The sequence below is a fragment of the Carassius carassius genome, chromosome 33, assembly GCF_963082965.1.
Source record: "Carassius carassius chromosome 33, fCarCar2.1, whole genome shotgun sequence".
NCBI lineage: Eukaryota > Metazoa > Chordata > Actinopteri > Cypriniformes > Cyprinidae > Carassius > Carassius carassius.
The window spans coordinates 29023016-29043063 of record NC_081787.1 but is presented as its reverse complement, the minus strand read 5'-3'; the positions used below and the strand labels follow the sequence as shown (position 1 = coordinate 29043063).

Here is a 20048-nt window from a genome sequence, read left to right as displayed (position 1 = left end):
GGGAATCCATGCTGAGAGGAATGATGGATCAGACACAGTTCGCATTCAAAGACTACAGCAAATCGATTTTCAAATATCAATATACTTTTATTTTCTTGAGAATGGGGATGTATGAAAAAAGTACGAGAACTTGAATAGTGAAAAAGGTTTGATGTCTCGTAGTACATGTAGTTTTTGTGAAACAATGTGTGGAATTTAATTCCTAAATACTGTGGTGTAACCTGCTGTTGGTTTTGCATGTTCATCTATTTTAGAAATGAAGGATATATATGATTTTTATTTGTGGAAAAAATTGAGAATTTTTAATTTGATGAAGGAATCGAATTCTGTAAAACAAGACGTTTGTCCGTTTTGTATGGTCAAGAGAAAACACAGCAATATTGAAAAAGATCGTTTTCACAAAATTTGACCTCATAGGAGAAGAAAACACTTGTCATTATTATTATTATCATTATTATTATTTTTAACTGAGATCACATCATTGTGCCAAGGTGCATTACTACTGCAACACTGTTCCTCCTTAATTCAGTGTTACTTCACTTTCAGGAAGTTTGAATATGCATTTTGATGCCTGTGTAGTCTAGATGTAAATATTCACTAAGCCAGTGAAATTTGAAATATCTGAGTATGCAATGACAATGGGGTGCCTCAGAAAATCAATAAATCAATTTCAGCAATAAACCAGGCGTTTTATTCATTGCAGGGTGCCTTCTTTGCTTGGCGAGTTACAGTAACACATTAGAAAACTACCCGAAATACATTTGCAGTACATGTGTTTTGTTCAGTTTTGTTTGAACGTGCAACTTTCATACAGAGCGCAATGTTATCGTATGAGGTGACGTAAAGCGTGCCGCACGTTCACTCTGCCCCTCCCTCCGCTGTTGTCAACGAACATTCTGATTGGATAAGGCTTAGGAACGAGTAGTCTGATTGGCTGAGGCAGCGAATCGAGCAGCGTGATTGGCTCAGGCCTGGAAAAGTACGTTTGGGATCCTCAATGTACAGGCCGCAGTAGCGCTACCGTTGGAAAATTAACAATAATAAATTACGACAGATTCGAGGGGATCCGAAACTCTTCAACGCTCCGAAGGCAGTCGCGGAGTAGGTAAAGCGTTTTGGTTTTGTGCGGCGTGACTGTAAAATGCTCGCCGTCGGCCCAGTCGGCCTTGTGTTGCGCTCAAGCGCGAGGAAGCGCCCAGTGCGCGCTCCTGCTAGCGGGATCATGCGTAAAACGAGTCCATACAGCATTCGTTAGGCGCTTTTGGCGCTCAAACCAGTCATGTCCGAAGTAAATGCAGAGCATGCGTCTGGGCTTTGCGCTTTTGTTGTATCCCGGGGTGTGTTGTATTCATTTTTTATGCTGACACATTCGCTAGCTAATGCTATTAGCCGTTTAGCATGTAGTGTAATGGCGGAGGATACGATGGTGCAGCAACGCGCAAGCCTTTAACTGCGTGTGAACTGATTTCTTCGGCTATATTTAAGTGGAGTTTACAACGTAATATTGTATTTTGTATATGTTTTGAAAGTGTATTGAATCGATGCAACGATAGTAACTTTGTTTTTAGAAACTCTTACGCACAGACCAGTTAAATGCTCAGTTACGAAGCCTACTATGGTGAAGGCTGGCGTCATGAATAGGAATAAGGTCGTGCTATCGTTGCGTGGGTTGTTAGGGCACGTAACTTAATTAATATTCATGAGTAGAACCTTTTGTCGTAGTAGGATTCGTAAGTGCGTCCTTCGACTAGTTTACATCATCAGTCATAACTCATAAATCGAACCCTGACATCGGTTTCTCATACACTGCAACCATTAAAAAAAATACTACATCACAGTTCGCCTTTTCGGGGACTATAAACTTATTTTCAAATAGAGGTATATGACGTCACGTTGGAAACCCTCTCATAGTATTGTGTTATTATAACCGTATATAATTATGACCAACCACCTTACTCTTATTAACGTAGTTGTTATTTTACTGCATTTATACATAACGTTTATTAAAAGTGTATTATTGTAATGGTAAGATTTCATTTTGACAAACTTTCTAAATGACAATCTGCCTCACTTTTATGCATGCATTTATAAACTACAGAGTTCACTTTTGCAGCTTGCTTGTATGCATTGATCTGTGTTTTAGGATTTAATTTTTCTCCCCTTTTTATACTTGTGAACACATTTGTAGTTAAAATCTCACTAAGGTAGTCTCTACATTAAAATATTATAAACACAATATCTCTGTTTCTCTCAGACACTTTCCTCCCAGATGCCAGATCCACAGATTAGCTAAATGTCTGCGACGCTTCTACATGAAGGGATCTACTGTCAGATGTGAAGGTTTGTTAAATAACAATACAAGCGTTTGCTCTGTAGCCACATTACTGTAACATGAATAGAAGAGAAATAAATATGATGGATTATTAACAGATTGTTTAATAAGTGTTCCTATTGATTCAGTCTGATGGATTCGTTTTCCATATCATGTGTTTTATATCTACGTCAGATAGTTTCCCACCGCAATGCTTGATCTGTGTTAATTCTCTTGTGCAGTGTTGTGGACCGCTCACAGATAATGGATCAAGGTGGAGGGATCCTGGAGCTTCACAACGATTTAACAATGCCCCATACAATGATAATGCCAGATTTTGGTAAGGAATGCCACTAAAATAGTCGATATTTGGTCAGTTTTCGGTTATCACATTAAATATGAGTTTTTATTTATTAATACAATGAAAGTTTTTCATCTTCAAATGGCTGCCAATGGACAATGCACAGTTTGTATTTTGATGTATGTGAATAAATAGTTCATTTGATTTCAGCGATTTTATGTACATCTCATGTTGCTTTCATTGTGTCGACGCAGGCACACTTTAAGGATTAGCTCAGACAAAAATGTCTTTCCAAACTCAGAACTTCTAATGAAACCTGACAGGGATGCAAACTTGTCACCTTTCGGCTGAATTCAATGTTTTGAATCCTTTATTTATGTGTTTTTTTTATATCCGATGAGTTTGAAAAAAGGGGGGGGGGGGTACCTGTAGTGCCAACTCAGCTCTGTGTGTGTGTGTGTTTTTTTTGGTTGACAATGATCTTAATAACAAACACATATATCAAGAGTGAATCTGGTAATGTCAGATGAGATGAGGGATCCTCTGCTGCCATCTACTGGTCATCGTGGTAATGTCAGGTCAAAGTGTTTGTTTTCCAGCAGGTGACAGAAATCTTCCACTTAAGCGTGGCACGTTTTGCAAATGAGAAATGATCTTCATTAAAGTGATTTTAATGTAGAGTTATAATAATAAAGTGTTTTTTCATCTCTGACGAGTTGATGATAGTTGAACACATTCAGAGTTGCAGGACTAGTTTAGAGTTGATAAAACCACTCAGATCCAGCTCTGTTGGTTCCATGATGCTGATCATCAGCTCTCTCTGTTTGATCCTGAGTCTGAGCACGTGCTCATTAATGTGTGACATCATCGGCGAACAGCCAATCACAGGCCTCATAACAGAGCCAGTGAGATTCACCTCTAACAAGAGACAAAGTGAGATTCAGAACTATTTGCTGAAGGTTAAGAGATTTGAAGAATATGAGGAATATAAGTGCATTTACTCTGAAGAATGAAAGCGCTCAAATAAAAGAAATGGTCAAAAGCAAAATGCCTAAAGCAGATGTCTGTGCATACAAACTTATGAAAAACTCATGTGGAAACTCCTATAAAACCAAAAAATATTTTAGAAAAACAAGAAATGTAAAATCACTGTTAAATAATCGTCTCAGACTCTCCTGATTAACATTAATATCTTTAACTTCAAACTATAGGCTAATATACACTACCAGTCCAGAGTTTTTGAACAGTAAGATTTGTAATGTTTTTTTTTTAAAGAAGTATCCTCTGTTCACCAAGCCTGCATTTATTTGATCCAAAGTACAACAAAAACAGTGACATTCTGAAATATTTGTACTATTTAAAATAACTGCTTTCTATTTGAAAATATTATAAAATGCAATTTATTCCTGTGATTTCAAGGCTATATTTTTAGCATCATCACTCCAGTCACACGATCCTTCAGAAATCATTCTAATACTCTGATTTGCTGCTCAAGAAACATTTATAATTATGTTGAAGTAGAATTTTTCAGGATTCTTTGATGAATAGAAAGTGCAGAAGAACAGCAATTATCTGAAATATAAATCTTTTGTAACATAAAAAAATGTCGTTATCATCACTTTCGATCAATTTAAAGCACCCTTGCTAAATAATGTCTATTATTTAATTTAATTTCTATAATTATTTCCAAAAAAAAGAAGAAATACTGACTCCAAGCTTTTGAATGGAAAAGTCGTTGCATAATGTCAGAAAAGCTTTTTATTTTAGATAAATGCTAATCTTTAGATCTTTCTACTCATCAAAGAATCCTGAAAAATAAAATAAAATACTTCACTCTTTTAAATATTAATAATCAGCAAATCTGCATATTAGACTGATTTCTGAGGATCATTTCAGTAATGATGCTAAAAATACAGCTTTTATCACTGGACTAAATTACATTTGACCATATATTCAAATAGAAAGCAGTAACCAGCACAATGCACATATTTGTTTTTCTAAAACACACTTCTACAGTCAGTTATTCTGCTCTGAAATCTGTGTTCTATTTCGGAATGTCTGTTTTTGTTTTGTTCTGTGTGACTCCGCCCACTGCCAGTTCACCCCACAGTGAGTCAGTGCACTGGGTAGCCAGTGTAAAACACAGTGTACTGCAGCATGGAAGTCAGCAAACGGACTGGTTTACAGATCGCAGAAAAAAAGCCTCTCTGTCCATCTAAAAATCACTATGATCAAAGGCATATTAAAATGTGAATAAATCAACTCATAAACTTCCAAAGTAAATCTCATTCATGTTGCATATCTTCAATCTGGCAACCCGAGGAAGAGTCGAGTCTGAGGAGGATAGGTGGGAGCTCATGGGCACCTGCACCAGAAAAATAAATAAATAAATAAATAAATAAACTGAATGTTGGATCAGATTTTAACCGCTCATTTGCATGGCACATCAATATCATGTCACCATGTGTGTCAATAACTGCTCGGCACTCAACAATACTTATAGAATCAGACATATTGTGATAGAGTGAGTGATGTTACATTTCTTAAAAAAAAAAAACATGATGTTACAATATCACTATTTATTTATTTTACTTTACATTTGTGCCGTTTTGGAGGGATTTGTTGTATGTTTTTATTTATTAGCCTGAAATTGTAATAATCTAAATATATACATTTATATAAAATAGCTACATTTATGAAAAAAAATTATTTTATTTAGAAGTGGCAGACTCAGGGTTAGAACCGCCAACTCTCCAATATTCAGAAATTGGACTGCAGTACCCATTTCAACCACTAGCTATCAATATTACGTACTGCACCTTTAAAGTTTTGGGTACCTTTACTGTCAGGGTGTATTCACACCAGGTGAGTCCGCTGGTTCACTTACTTTGGTTCGGAACAAATACAATGTTGATTTTGAATTTTTTTTGTTTGGTGCGATTCACTTTCACACTGCCCTTTTTGCAAGTGAACCTGAACTAAACAAAACCACACATGTGCTTAAGGTCAGCCATTCATTGGCTTATCAAGAGTTGATGGAATACCCCAATAAAAACTCTGCAAGTCTGATGTACGTGCAGACATGTTTATTTTGATGCAGCCCTTTGTGTAGTTGCAGGGATGGGAGGCATGGCTCACATCGACGGCGAGCACATCGTGGTGTCTGTGCCGGAGGCCGTGATGGTGACAGACGAGGGCATCATGCTGGAGACTGAGGTGGTGGAGGGACCGGACATCTGTCACGAGGACGTCATCACCACCGAGGCCGTGATCATGGCCGAGTCCATCCTGGGGGCCGAGGTGGCCATCCAAGAGGCTGACCTGATGGAGGAGACGGTGCCCGATCAGGTGTTTGTGGCTGAGCTCATGTCTCCTCACGATCAGAGCCCGCTGGACCACGAGCTGGTGACCGCAGAGGTCATTAAAGCAGTGGATGAAGAGGAGGATGCGAAGAGCACTTCGGAGGACTACCTCATGATCTCCCGTGAGTTTGCAGTTTGATGGATGGATTGATCGGATCCACAGCAGTTTAATGTGTGGCTTCTTTGCAGTGGATGAGGTCGGGGAAAAGCTGGACATCGGAGACGCGCCTTTAAAGATCAGTGCAGACGTGGTCCAGGACGACGACGGCTCCAAAGAGGACGAGTTCAGCTCCGAGGTCATTAAAGTTTACATCTTTAAGGCAGATGGAGATGAAGATGTGGAAATAGGTAAGAAACACGTTTCATATCTTTGCCTTAAGCTGCATACTGCTACTGTTACTGATGCTCGTAAGGTCGAGAAATGAATACCACGAGGGCGACAACAAGAAGTATTTAGATGCTTCAGTCATTACGTTTTGACACGATAAAGTGTGTCTGTGTTGTAGGCAGCACAGAGGTGGTGGAGGAGAGTGATTTCCCCAACGGACACGCAGCGCTGGAGCCGGCCACTTCAGGAAGACTGACCAGAGAGAAGATGGTCTACATGGCTGTAAAGGACACCAGCCAAGGACACGAGGACATCAGTGAGTTCTCCATCTCTCTTTAAGAAGAGTTAGATGTGTTTGCAGCAAGTCAGAGGTGTGTGTAATGTTCATGCTGTTCTCTGTCCTGAATGTAGACTGCTCAGAGATGACTGACCAGGTGTATATGGAGGTCATCGTTGGGGAGGAAGAAGCTCCTGTTATCACTGAAGCACAGCTGGAGGACGCACCGGTCAACAAGACCTTTGTTCCCGCCACCTGGGCCACTGCTTATGGTCTTTCACTTTATTTACAGATCGAAATAGCTTTATATGAATACTTCATCCAGAATCGAAACAGTCTAGCATACTAGCATCATACTGTAGTGTGTGTCTGTAAGCATGACTATGTTCAAGCCATATGATAGCTCTGAAGGCAAAATTCAGGGTGAATTTCAAGAAAATATTTAAGTTTAAGATCAAATTTAGCATTTAGTCATATTGTTAGTAAGTGTCTTAATTGGATTGTTTTTATTTTAAAAGACGTTCAGTCTTTCTGAAAACCAGCTATGGCCTCTTAGATGAAACAAACAAATAGAAATAGTTCTTGAATTGTCTTTGTAGCTTTACCACAAACGCAGCACATCACACTGAATCAGCCTTTTGCAGTTGTATGTGTTTATTGCAGTATTGTGTATTTATTTAAATTTTACATTTTTACCACTGAATTATTTGGTTTGCAGACCCTCAACTGGGAAACCCTGTGATAATTGATGACAGACTTTTGTCATTTTAGTGCATTTATAGCGTGCACATGTCCAGTCCAAACACCTTTACCTGTCATGGCTTCCCCACAGGAAGCAGTCTAGAGAGTAAGAACAGTGCGGCCACTCCGTACCTACAAATCACCGACAGCATCAGCACAAGCAGAGCACTTAAACAAAAGATCAAGAAGAAGAGGAGAGGGGAGACGCGCCAGTCTCAGACAGGTATGATCCGCTGCTGGTGCTAGAAGCAGTTTACATGTTCACAGGAACTTAACCTCAGCCCATATTTTCCTGCGATTTCAAAAAAGAGAACAATATTTTGTCTTCCTAATATTTCATCCTTTACAGTGTCAGCTGCACTATATATTTTTTTTTCACCTAACAAAATCACTTTTTTAGCATTGCAAGTCATGCAACCTTTATAAAAAGTTGACAGAAGGTAAAGCGACCCAAGTTATGCTGTGCATTGCTGTTAATCGTCTTTAGCACAGTTCTTTAGCTCAGATCTTAAACTGTTCAATCACAATAAGATGCATCACCATAGTCATAACAACCTTGCTTTCGCATCGTTATCAGCTGGAAGACTGTAACTTTGTTTTCATGCTGTGAGAAATTGCACTTTCAAACTTGGTCTTATGATACATTTCAGAATTTTAGGTTCTGTTAAATAAAATTCCTAAATAAAAAAAAAATGCTTGTAATAGAGCAATAATAGCAAATGATAATGAGGGTTTCACTCTGAAAATACGCTACAGGAGCAAACTGGTGTCTATTTTCTGCATGTTCTCTTTCTTTGTCTCAGCTGTGATCATCGGTCCAGACGGCCAGCCCCTGACCGTCTACCCCTGCCACATCTGCGGCAAGAAGTTCAAATCACGCGGTTTCCTGAAGCGCCACATGAAGAATCACCCAGACCACATGTTCAAGAAGAAGTACCAGTGCACCGACTGCGACTTCACCACCAACAAGAAGGTGAGTTTCCACAACCACCTGGAGAGCCACAAGCTGATCATCAAGAGCGAGAAGATCCCGGAGTACACCGAGTACACGCGGCACTATCACGAGGCCAGCCCGCTCAGCTCCAACAAGCTCATCCTGCGAGACAAGGAGCCCAAGCTGCACAAGTGCAAGTACTGCGAGTACGAGACGGCCGAGCAGGGCCTCCTCAACCGCCACCTGCTGGCTGTGCACAGCAAAAACTTCGCTCACGTCTGCGTCGAGTGCGCCAAGGGCTTCCGGCACCCATCGGAGCTCAAGAAGCACATGCGGACGCACACGGGCGAGAAGCCCTACCATTGCGAGCACTGCGACTTCCACTGTGCTGACCAGTCCAATCTAAAGACTCACATAAAGAGCAAACACGGCACTGACCTGCCCTTCAAGTGCGGCCACTGCCCGCAGGCCTTCGCCGACGACAAGGAGCTCCAGAGGCACACGGAGATCTTCCAGGGCCATAAGACTCACCAGTGTCCACACTGCGAACACAAGAGCACCAACTCCAGCGACCTGAAGCGGCACGTCATCTCGGTGCACACCAAAGACTTCCCGCACAAGTGCGACGTCTGCGAGAAGGGCTTCCACAGACCCTCCGAACTGAAGAAGCACGCAGAAACGCACAAGGGGAATAAAGTGCACCAGTGCAGGCACTGCGAGTTTAAGACGTCGGACCCCTTCGCGCTCAGCCGACACATTCTGTCTGTTCACACCAAGGACTTGCCGTTTAAGTGCAAGCGGTGCAAGCGTGGATTCAGGCATCAGAACGAACTGAAGAAGCACATGAAGACGCACAGCGGTCGCAAGGTCTATCAGTGCCAATACTGCGAGTACAACACTACAGACGCTTCGGGATTCAAACGGCACGTCATATCCATCCACACTAAAGACTATCCGCACAGGTGTGACTATTGCAAGAAGGGTTTCAGACGGCCGTCGGAAAAGAACCAACACATAATGCGGCATCACAAAGAAACCCTGCTATAACGCTCTTTCTTTCATCCCCAAAACAAGCTCATCGTGTCATTCAAAGCCCTCTTATTTAATGTTCTGCTTAAGCGTAACGAAACATCAATCCCAGCTGAGGTGGGTAGAAGCGGCTAACAGTACGGTCTCGGTCACACCTCTCCGAAGAAAACATTCACTTAGGGTCTCAGATGCCTTTATTTTTATACCCACTTTACTGAAATGCTCAAAGGAGTAGTTCACCCAAAAATTCACATTGTCATTATTTGCTTTCCAAACATCTTCTCTAGAGATATGATAGCAGAAGTTTCGCAGGATGTTATCCGAGAGCATCTGCTGAGTGACCAGTGGCTGTCAGGCTTCAAAAAGGATGAAAGGTGACAGAACGGAGAGTGGTTCATACGGAGAGTGCTTGCATGGAAAAAGCCCCAAAATGAGTAAACAATGAGTTTTATTTTATGGGTCAGAGCATCAGTACATCAGGATAGACGCCATACTGAATTTCACAAAACAAGGTTAAGCGTAGAGTCTTTATAATGGCATGTGCTGTGTAAATCTAACTCGCATGTCATTTCTAAACTGCTCCGTGATGTTGTTGCTCTACTCATCAGCATTAGCTGACTAAAATCTATCAGTCATTAAATCATAGATGTATTTTACCAGCTAGTATGTCCAGGTTTTACTCTACCTTTTACTGTTTTGTACCCATCATGATCAGATCTGAAACTGTGTGTTTTTCCAGCATTTCCGCACTCTTCAGCCTTCCTTAGCTTTGTGAATACCACTCCAAAATTAAATGTTTGTGTAAAATGAAACGTTAACAACGCGGCGAAACGTGCACATACTGCCAATTATTTCTCGACTCATGCCTTACGTCTATTGTTTTTGCACTGAATTCAGTAAGTATGAATCAATTGTGAATATTTTTAACAAGTCTCAGTTATTCTATGATAGATGTATACATTAACAAATGCAAATCACGTTTAGAGCACCTTTTGCTTTTATAATGTCACTTTAGAGTTATTTATTTCATCCTAAAGCAGAAGCCATGCTTCGTCCCATTGCCTTGATATCTGTCTCTATTGACTTCTGATGTGAGTTTGGAGGGGCGCTACTTCCTGTCAATCATGTTTTTGTCAGACATCCTTCTGTAATGCTCACTGTAACGTCATCATGTGTAAAAACCTTCGTCATAAGCTCCCACTCAGAAGAAAACCTGTTTTAAGACATCGCAATGAAACAGAAAGAGTGACTGACTTGCAGCTGCTTTAAACGGTTTTGTTCACAATAATTCAGTCTCTCTAAATCCATCAGGCGTTCGTTTGGCAGCGGTGAAAAAAAACAGATAGTGCTGTTTGTTACAGGAAAATTAAATTCATGCATTTCAGTTATTTTCTGACCGATGGACTACTGGTAAGAAGGAAACAAAATTAACATTTCTTTCAGAAAGCTTTTTTTTTTCTTTTAAGAAATGGTTTCACACTCAGGTATTCTTCCCTTGACGTTTAGCAGATCTTAGCACTTTTCAGATGTAAGAAATTAACAGTCTAAATAAATAATTCAAGGAAAATCATTTTAATCTGCTTATAAATGTTGTATTATGCCATTAAAGTGGCTAGTTACATGTGCTGTTGCTGTTCTGACTGTGTGCGCGTCACAGATGTTTTAAACGCTTTCTCAATCACAGAATGCTTCTAGTGCACTGTAAGGTTCCCTAAAAATCCCACAGTCCACCACAGATGTGAACGGCATGACATCCAATAGATGTAAAAAGGAACCTGTTCGACTACACAGCTTCTGTGGGTCTTAAAATGTCTTCATTCACCCTTCCTCCAAATGAATTAAAAATTGTAGTTGAAAACCTTTATTTAAATGTTATTAAATGCATTTAATGTATGCTATAACTACACTCTAATTTGATGTCTATTTAATGTTTATCGACTAAAAGTTACAAAATCCAGGTGTTGAACTGTGCATTGTACTGATAAAAGAAGTCAAAAACTCTCTAAATCTCATATCAAATGAATCGGACAGCTCATAAGATTTCATTTGACCTCCAGAGGTGGCTAAACAGCGTTTTCTGAATAGTAAGCACCTTCTTTCAGAAAAAGAAAATAATACGTAAAATACGTTTAAAATATGTGCCTTCCCGGAGCTCGACAATGAAAAAAGTTATGCATCAAAATAAACGACTGCATTTAGGTGTGGTGCACCTGCCGCTCTTCATTTTGACTTGAATAGTCATAAATATATTAAAAACACTGGGACTGCTACTGTATTATAGGTCTGTAGATAGAGTAGAGTTACTTACTGACTTTGTGGATTTTACTTTACACACAGTGCAGATTGTGTTTTTCCTTTCACCACGAATTCACAGTATATATATATATTGCTGTGCATGTTCTTGAAATGTCATCAGCTCCAGAATGGATAGGCTTTATTAAAAGCTACACTGAAATACCAGTTCACAGTGCACTTTTGGGGGATCCTGTGCCAGTCACAAAACTGCTACTGAGATCAAAGAAGGCAAACAAATCACTTTCAGATGCATTTTCCAGATTGTAAATTGATTAACTAACTAACATAGTTGAGAAATAGAAATTATTATATTATTAATAACCCATTCAATTTTATTTTTTGAATCGGATAACTTGAATGTAAAGAGTTAGATAATGCTTTTATCCTTTGTGATTTTAAACCAGTAAAGCTATTGTTAATGGTTCATGCAAACATTAAAATGTTATTAATAGTAAAGAAATGTTTGTGAATGAAGTGAATTGATAGACTTTTATGTTTAATGTATATGTAAACATTGAGGAACACTTGTTATTATTAGTTAATGTTTAAGAAAGGTAGGTTTAAAATTAATGGCAATTCAGTATTTTCCATGACCTAAAAAAAACCACCTATTTACTCCCATAACCATTACCAACTCTACGAATGCTTTAAAATACTGTACATTAGTTATATATGGTTAACAAAGGATTAAAAACACAATCTAACTCTTTACATATGAGTTAATTAAATTGTTAATTGTTGTACGTGAAGAACTCACTATTTGTATTTAGTCTATTGATGAATTTGCAATGTAGCAACAGATCATAAATCTATGAATTAACGATGATGGTTTGCAAATTATATAACGCTTTGTTACTGTATATTTTTAATTAAGTGTCACTCATTATGAATTAGATCAGTTGCTCTCATAGCCAAAACTAAGATGAAAATGTTACTTTTAATATTCTTTATTGCTTTAAACATGACCTTACACACAAAAAGACCACAGTGAAGCAAGAACGCAAAGAACGAAATATGAACATACACAACAAAAGAAGAACCACAGTAACAAATCTCATTTTGGCAATGCAACTAGTCTTTGACAGAAAGTATGTCTGAAAAAAAAAGTATAAACATGAGGATATAGTTTATTGTAACATATTTTATAAAAATAAACATGTTACATGCTATATTACACTCTAAAATATAGTTATTATTTGTCTCTGGTACATATTACTATAAATCATAAGATACATGTGATTTCTCTTTAAAAAAAGTTATTTTGATAAATATATGCAATGTTAGTTATTCTCAAAATGATTTGAAGCTTCACAAATATCACATGTTCCTTACAATAATTATACTTTACTTTTATATGGAAATATTGCAAAACACTAGATTGTATCTGTACTTTCACTGATCTTTTAATGATATGAAATAATCCAAATCTGGAATTAAACAGTCTTTGAGTTGCTGGCTTTACAGAGCCCACTTCATCCAATTCTATTTTAAAATAGAGGTAACATGCAAGACACCAAAACAGTGAGATGTTAACTATTTAAATGTCACAGTAGTAGAGCCTTACATGGATTATGAAACCATAATTTACCCATTTGTATCCTAGATTGGAAGTGGAGACAGAAAAGTTTTCAGGCAGAAGACAGCAGTTGGTTTTATTAAAATACATATAAAACTATTCTGTGTGTGTGTGTACTGGGATGGGGTTATGTTCTCAAGAGTGCACAACGGATGACATCACATGAAAAAAATAATAATAAAGTTTTCTACATTTAAGACGTTTCAAGTTATAGAAGAAAAACAATGCAATATTCAAAAAATACTGTGAAACATTGGTTATTTGTGCACATATTTAGGTTTTACATGGAAACAGAATGGTTTCGTTTTATGCACACAAGCATTAGCTTAGTGATTGCACTAAATTATGCAGATAGCATGAGCTTAGCCCACTCCTCCAATACAGAAAATTATGCCACTACATGTATGAGGTATGGGTCTGGATGCGTTTGTAGGGGTGAGAGCAAGAAACTATTTTTTGTGCGTTAGCAAACAGAAGCGTTTTTTTTCATCTTGGTCTCACCTCAACCTTTGTTTCCTTTCAATTAATGTTTCAGTGAATTTAAGTCTGCTACATTGTCTGCCCTGGGCAGGTGTTTCTTTCCACTATCTTGTTAATGGGCTCTTGTGTTCATAAATATTCATTAAAGTTCCAGTTCAGAAGCTTATTTAGAGGTACAAATCCAGACATTGTGAATGCGATATTGTGAAAAGGGAGTATTTCATGTCACAACAAACAAAATGTAAAAACAAACACAATACCAAATAACCAGTTCTCTCTCTACCTAATGTACAAAATCTGTTACCATGTAATTCTCTGCGATATATATATATATATATATATATACACACCCTCAGGTCATTTGTTTTAGATCTATAATTTATAATCTATTTTTAGTTCTACAATGTCTCAACAGTAACTGCATTAATGATAATATGTATATTTTTCGTAATACTTTATATGAACCATTTTTAGGGCACATAAAAACCCCACCAGCCCTTCCCAAGACAGTCACTTTGTTGTTTAAATATAGGAACAACTAAATATACAAAACTAAGTCCATTTCACAGTACCCTTTCTCTAAGAACATGAGAGTGAACAGCCCTATTGATCATCTAGAATGCACAGGATCAACTGTTTGTTTTCTCACTTCTGTGCACATAATGTAAAAGAGCCTTGGTAGGTACATGTTGGCACAACTTTCAGAAACAAATAACAGTAGATAGTTATGTGGTTTTGAAGTTTAACAGGCGGCCAACAGAAAGGCAAGTCAAAATGTAAACCGATGTATGATCTAAAGAGATTCCTGCCAGAGTGTTCACTAGCTGTCTTTCTTTCCTGCCTCACAATCTCGTGCATGAATGAGTCATTACTTGCTGGGCAAGGTTTTGATGGAGCGATTAAGAGAGCCCATGTTGATGGATGTGTGGAGTTGAGGACTTGCACTCTTATTGGGGAGGCTACTAGAATGTCCCATTGCCTCTTCAGCAGCACGAAGAAGAAGGGTGTAGTTGACAGCTACCTCCTCAACCTTAAGTAAAAGCTGAAGTTTTTGAGTTTCAGATCGCACACCCCTGACCAGCCGAATGAATGTTTCAGTAAGGTTGCACAGCACCTGGAAGCTAGCTGTGACAGCACTTAACATTCGTGAGGGACTTTTCTCAACACTTGCCACTCGTCTACATGATGCCCTGAACTCTTTAAAATGAACTGCAAGTTCTTGCTTGTACTCTGCCAATTTTGCAGGAGGGATACGAGGTTCACCCTCGATTTGGGGACTGTTGGCACACTGCCTTAAAATTGAGAGCAGCTCATTGGCATCAAGTTGTGCATTTAGGAATCCATCAGGTAGCGAGAATGTTTTGTCCTGCAAGGATTGTACCCTTCCCAGGCTAGTTTCCAGATTTCCACAGGCCCGCAGATCAATCCTCTGTGTTTGTGGCTCCTCTTCTTCTTCCTCTTCCCCACTGCAATCCTCTGCATTGAGTACCTGAAGTGTTTTGCTGACTACTGGCATTGCCCTTGAGTCTAGGTGCATTCCGGGCAAAACCTGCAGGGGGATGGAATAAGACAGTTCATCTTTTTCACTACTCTCATCAGCAGCTTCACATTTGCGGTAACAGAAGCAGAAGGAGCAGCATTTTTCTCTGTCCTCAGTGTCCTCACTCGGCAATCCTAGAACCTCAGTGGTACCCTCACATCTTTCCTGAAGCAGCTCCTCTCCCTGAATAAAAAATATCCCCTTCTTCTTTGCATCCCCATCTTTAGTATGTGCAGGCTCCACTGGAGTTGGAAGTCTAAGTCCAGTGGCCCTGACTCTTTCCATTTCTTTCTCAAGGCTCTTTGCTTTTGTAGTTTTAACCTCAGCATACAGGGGGGTGCTGTCATTATTGTCTATCTTCCCTATGCTATATCTCCTTTGTAGCTTTTTGTACTGTGGTGCACCCATGCATTCTGAATGGGTAGCGCAAGTAGGCAAACATGACGCGGGTGTATCTCTGGGTTCCCTCGACTCTAGGCTTGTGGAGCGGATTCGAGTGGTTTTGATTTCCAGAGTCTGAAGTTTACGTAATTCTCCTTGAGCATGTGGAGACTTTGGAATTGCTGGGGGTGTTTTGGAGACTGCCCTCTCTCTTCCTCTCTGGTCTGCTGCAGAACCAACAGCTGTATCCGGGAGGCGCATTCCACGGCACATTCTCTTGCAATCACAGCTGCGCCGCTGTTCTCGTGAGATCCCAGGAACTTTCTGTACAGGACTTGTGCGCAACTGGCAGGCACACGGAGTAAATGAGGGAACAGGAGAGGATCCCTTTGGTATGAACTCTCCTTGTGATGTTTTAGGTTTTAGAAGCTCCTCCAGGAATTCTAGCTCATACTGCCTGACCTTTTGAAGTTGAGCACGTCGCTCATCTGTCTCTCTGCGCAAACGTGCTGGGAAAGTGGCTGAAATTAAGTTCCTAAAACTCAGGAAGGGAGTACTACGTTGATATTTGACTTTGTTATTTGCCTGGTTCTTGTACTCAGCTCCTGGGATAGTTGCACCCTTTTCCGCACAACTTAGGACAAGTGTTGTGTCTACCAGAACAGGCAAACTTTTAGCAGATTTCTGTGGTTCCACAGGGGCTTTACTCTGGGAGTTCTCTGCTTTTGTCTCTGACATCTCTTTCCGTTCTACTTTAACAGGCATAACTGGTGAGTACTTGGTAGGAGGCTGGGTGCTAGGCTTAGCCAAGCTTGCATCAGATGTCTTTGCTGTGTTCTCTTTGTTGTTAGCTAACTGAAGTCCTTTGGCACGGAGACGCTCATCATCTGTGGGCGATGATGTGTGAAATACAACAACTTTTTGGGCCTGTGGATCTTTCAGACGCACCTGTGGGCCAGGCTCTGGCCGTACTGGACAGGTGCAGAACAAGTCAGCAGCTGGCAAAAGGCCCTTGGAACTTGAAGGCTTAGTGGTCTCACTTGAGGCATTCTCGGCATCTTGGCACATATTTGTCGGACAAATCTCAGCAGATGCAGTTCTATCCACAGGTAAGAGAACGGGTAAGGCTATACTGGTAGTTTCTAGGATGACTGTACCAGAATCTTTTTCCTGGACACCTTCTGAGGTAATGGAGCTTGTTTTCTCTTCATTAGCTTGAGGCAACTGATCCGTATCGATTTTGGGAGCAGTCTCTTGCTCTGATGCTTTAAGTTCCTCAGATGTCTGCAGTTCAGACTTTTCCAAGCAATCTTTGACAGGGCCTTTTTCATTTTTTTCTAAATCCTTCTCACTTTTTGTTTCATGGCTCTTCCCCTGCACCACAGAGTTATCAGAGGGGCTGATTCCTTGATTGGAGCATACTTTCAAGGGCACAGTCTTACTTAAGATCACAGGCTTTGGTGGACACCCGCCACGGATCTGACTCATTGAAAAAGCCCCCCTACCAATTGCTTGTGTGGTACAGCCAGGGATTGTCAAAGGGAAGTCTCGCCGACTGAAAAGTCGCTCTTTGTTGATGTGGTGGGCCAGTAGATAGGCCTGGTTCTGATGCTGCTTCATGGCAGACACCATCTCAGACACATCAGTTAGCTCTGATGAGTTTGTCTCATGTCCGGAGTCTAGGGATGATTCGGGGGTTATGGCAGCAAGCACAATCAACCCTGTGAGGAAACAGAAAGAAAACAACCATGCTCTTAAGAAATAACATAAGATCATTTCAGGTAGGCAAAATTATAAGGACAAAATGTATGTCCTAATTAAGAATAAGTAAAAAATCAAATACTAAAAATTCCTAAAGTGTTAAGATCCTGTTTGTTATTGTGTTGGTATGCAGTAGGTAACACTGCATTACTTGTTTTGGGACCTTGATATAATATTAAGTGTAGACACAAATAATTTTTAATGAATATCTCTGATTTTACAGTTTGCTTTGACTTTCTAAAGATTAATTTACTTATAGACATGTAAAGAACCAGAACTTTTAATAGTACATATGTCCACCTGCTGTCTGTGGTGTCTGCTGGTGATGGTGTGGGTAGTCCTCCGATGCAGCTAGTGCTTCCAGCGCCTGGAGGGTGGACACTAATGCATCGTCTAACTCCTGAGCATGGTCTCGAACCGTCCTAGTGGTCACATTATCAATCAGTGTAACAGGAACGTCCTCTCGACCCCCTGCCACAGCAGCAGAGGCTCTGATTCCTTTCCGACTCTTTTTCGGGTCGTCTTCATCAGAACTGTTATCGCGAAACCCCGGAGGTGGTGCTGCTATGGCAGGAGGGGGAGGCTGCAGTTTTCCTCCTCCGTCATCCATCTCCTCATCTTCCTCATTCCCAGGTAGCGGTAAGGCAATGAGATCAACAACCCCTCCTTCACGGGTAGCACATGCATTTGTGCACTGCTGCAAAATGAGCCTTCCTGTCTCCCCAGTGTCTGAGGTCAAACCTTTAGCTTGGAGTTTTGCCTTGCAGGAGTCACAGAAAATCCTCTGTGAAGGCTCCATTGTTTTCGCTCTGTTCCTGAAGCTTGAGCTGTCATCAGCGGGACGTTCATTTTCAGCCACAGACTCAGTGCTCTTTAGAGTCGGGTCAGACTTTGTGCGTGAACGACACTGTACCTGCGAGATAAGGTTCTCATTAATGTCAAGCTCCTGTTCAGCTTGTATCTGAAGCTCTTGCAGCTGTTGTTGCTCTTTTAAATGGATGTGACACAGGCCAAGGTGCTGAGATATGGGTGATGCCGATGTCTTCTGTATTGGCTCTCTAGACGACCCCTCTCTCTCTTCTCGCCGAGTCCCACTTGGCACTGTGGCTCCGGAGTGGTATTGGGCATGGGAGCTTCTGGAATCTAAATGACAGAACTGTCTGAGTGGTTGAACGAGTAGAAAAGATGATGGATGGGAATGAGTCCAGATGACAAAGGTGAGTCTGTTGAATTGAGTTCTCAGAGATGGAAAAGAGCCTTGTGGGATGTGATGACATGCTGCGATCTTTCTTTTTGGCAGACCACAGGCGATGCGAACATCCAATACATGCTTTAGTTACATGACGCAAAATATACTCAACTTCCAGAAATATGAATATAGCTTGATTAACATTTCAGTTACACCTGCATAAACTGACTCAAGATGAGGATGGAGAGCTCAAGAAGATGGAGGGATCACTCTGATGGATTTTTTCTCACCATTTTTACATACATTTTATTTTGAAATGTCCCAAATTGCATATTCAATACAACATATTTTAGTTCAGCTAGTCAGTGAAAGATGAAAAGCAAAGCAAATGCACTGTCAGAAAATTACATGCAGTATCTTTGTTTTATTTTGAATGAAATTACAATTTACTTATTCAACAATAGCAGTAAGATTTCTAACATACCTGCCTTGATCGTATAAGACTGACCAGGTATCCTGCTGTAGATTGTCCTTTTAGGGTCCACAAATAGCTTGTAATACCCAGAGATCAAACAGGCAAAGTTTGATGCATCTGGCCACTCCATTAATAAGACCAAGGGCTACATTAATTAGTATGGAAACAGATATTAGTATAGTATTGCATTTTAGAACATTATATATTGCAATGCTGTTTTAGAGTATTTTTCCAAACCTTTGCCTCCACAATAACAACCTCCACCCGGGCTACTCCATGGTGCTCTCTGAAGAGCTGGACCTTGGCCACGCGGCTGAACTCTGTTAAGACAGTTGTTAGGTTGTTCTTCAGGTCAATCACATGACTGATACCGTGTCTCGGCCCAACCAACAATGTAGTGGCTGACTGCTTCTCCTCCTTTCAATAGAAAAAGATAATAATGAGAAACTGAATAATCTGAAGTTTGAAAGGTAAGTTTGTAATTTTTTAAAACCATGAAAATCAATGCAAAAGTGTCTTGATTATTGTTTGAGAAGATTCTCAGATTCATGTTACCAAGCCAACTGTGTGAAACAAGAAGCCTCCAAATGGTGGAAGGTCATTTAAGACACGCATGTACTGTAGTTTCCCTTGAAGAGGAGAAACCTGCATAAAAACATGGGTAAAGAGAAAATAAAACTGCAAGTGCAAAGAGTGTGACATTCTGGCCAGCAGAGGGCAATGTTTTGCTGCTAAAAGGTTTGCTATGTATATCAATGATATGTATGAGCAATTAATTGCACTCTTTTTTGCATATCTCTATTTCAACAATACACATATAAACTATGCTCTTAGGGCATAAAAAATTAAAACGGCAATACAAAAATCGTTCTGCCTTAGACTGAAGAGATAAATGGTTTCTTTGCTGCACGTTTCTTGATTTACATTTGAGGAGAAAGACCTCAATTACAGTTAAATACAGTTTAAAAGTAATAAATAAATGTACTGGTAATCTTCTGCCAGGATATTATCCATCAAGTTCATGGACATTTCAGTTAACTCTAAAACACAACACAATGCACTGTGAAA

The 20048-nt window shown here is 40.0% G+C and overlaps 2 protein-coding genes across 6 annotated transcripts in view; one reads left to right on the top strand and one right to left on the bottom strand.

The window, feature by feature from the left end:
* Window positions 1-948: 948 nt before the first annotated feature.
* LOC132114058 (zinc finger protein 711-like) lies at window positions 949-9594 on the top strand. 3 transcript variants are annotated; one of them, XM_059522191.1, is made up of 9 exons: window positions 949-1105; window positions 2255-2340; window positions 2554-2651; window positions 5731-6096; window positions 6164-6322; window positions 6481-6618; window positions 6714-6851; window positions 7412-7543; window positions 8124-9594. In XM_059522191.1, exons 3-9 carry the CDS (start codon window positions 2576-2578, stop codon window positions 9299-9301), a joined length of 2187 nt encoding a protein of 728 aa, XP_059378174.1. In that variant the 5' UTR covers window positions 949-1105; window positions 2255-2340; window positions 2554-2575; the 3' UTR covers window positions 9302-9594. The 3 variants fall into 3 exon arrangements, with proteins under 3 accessions (XP_059378174.1, XP_059378171.1, XP_059378172.1); XM_059522188.1 differs by having other exon boundaries at window positions 5725-6096; XM_059522189.1 differs by having other exon boundaries at window positions 951-1101; window positions 5725-6096.
* A 3622-nt stretch (window positions 9595-13216) lies between these two features.
* The window catches only part of LOC132114056 (FERM and PDZ domain-containing protein 3-like), a 96804-nt gene continuing 89972 nt past the window's right edge, over window positions 13217-20048 (bottom strand). For 2 of the 3 annotated variants that reach the window (XM_059522185.1, XM_059522186.1), the window contains 5 exons: window positions 19536-19625; window positions 19218-19397; window positions 18990-19125; window positions 17617-18459; window positions 13217-17276 (listed from right to left, as the gene is read on the bottom strand). In XM_059522185.1, the coding sequence (XP_059378168.1) occupies window positions 14503-17276; window positions 17617-18459; window positions 18990-19125; window positions 19218-19397; window positions 19536-19625 (4023 nt within the window). In that variant the 3' untranslated portion in view covers window positions 13217-14502. The remainder of the gene's footprint in view (window positions 17277-17616; window positions 18460-18989; window positions 19126-19217; window positions 19398-19535; window positions 19626-20048) is intronic. The other variant, XM_059522187.1, reaches the window with a different exon arrangement.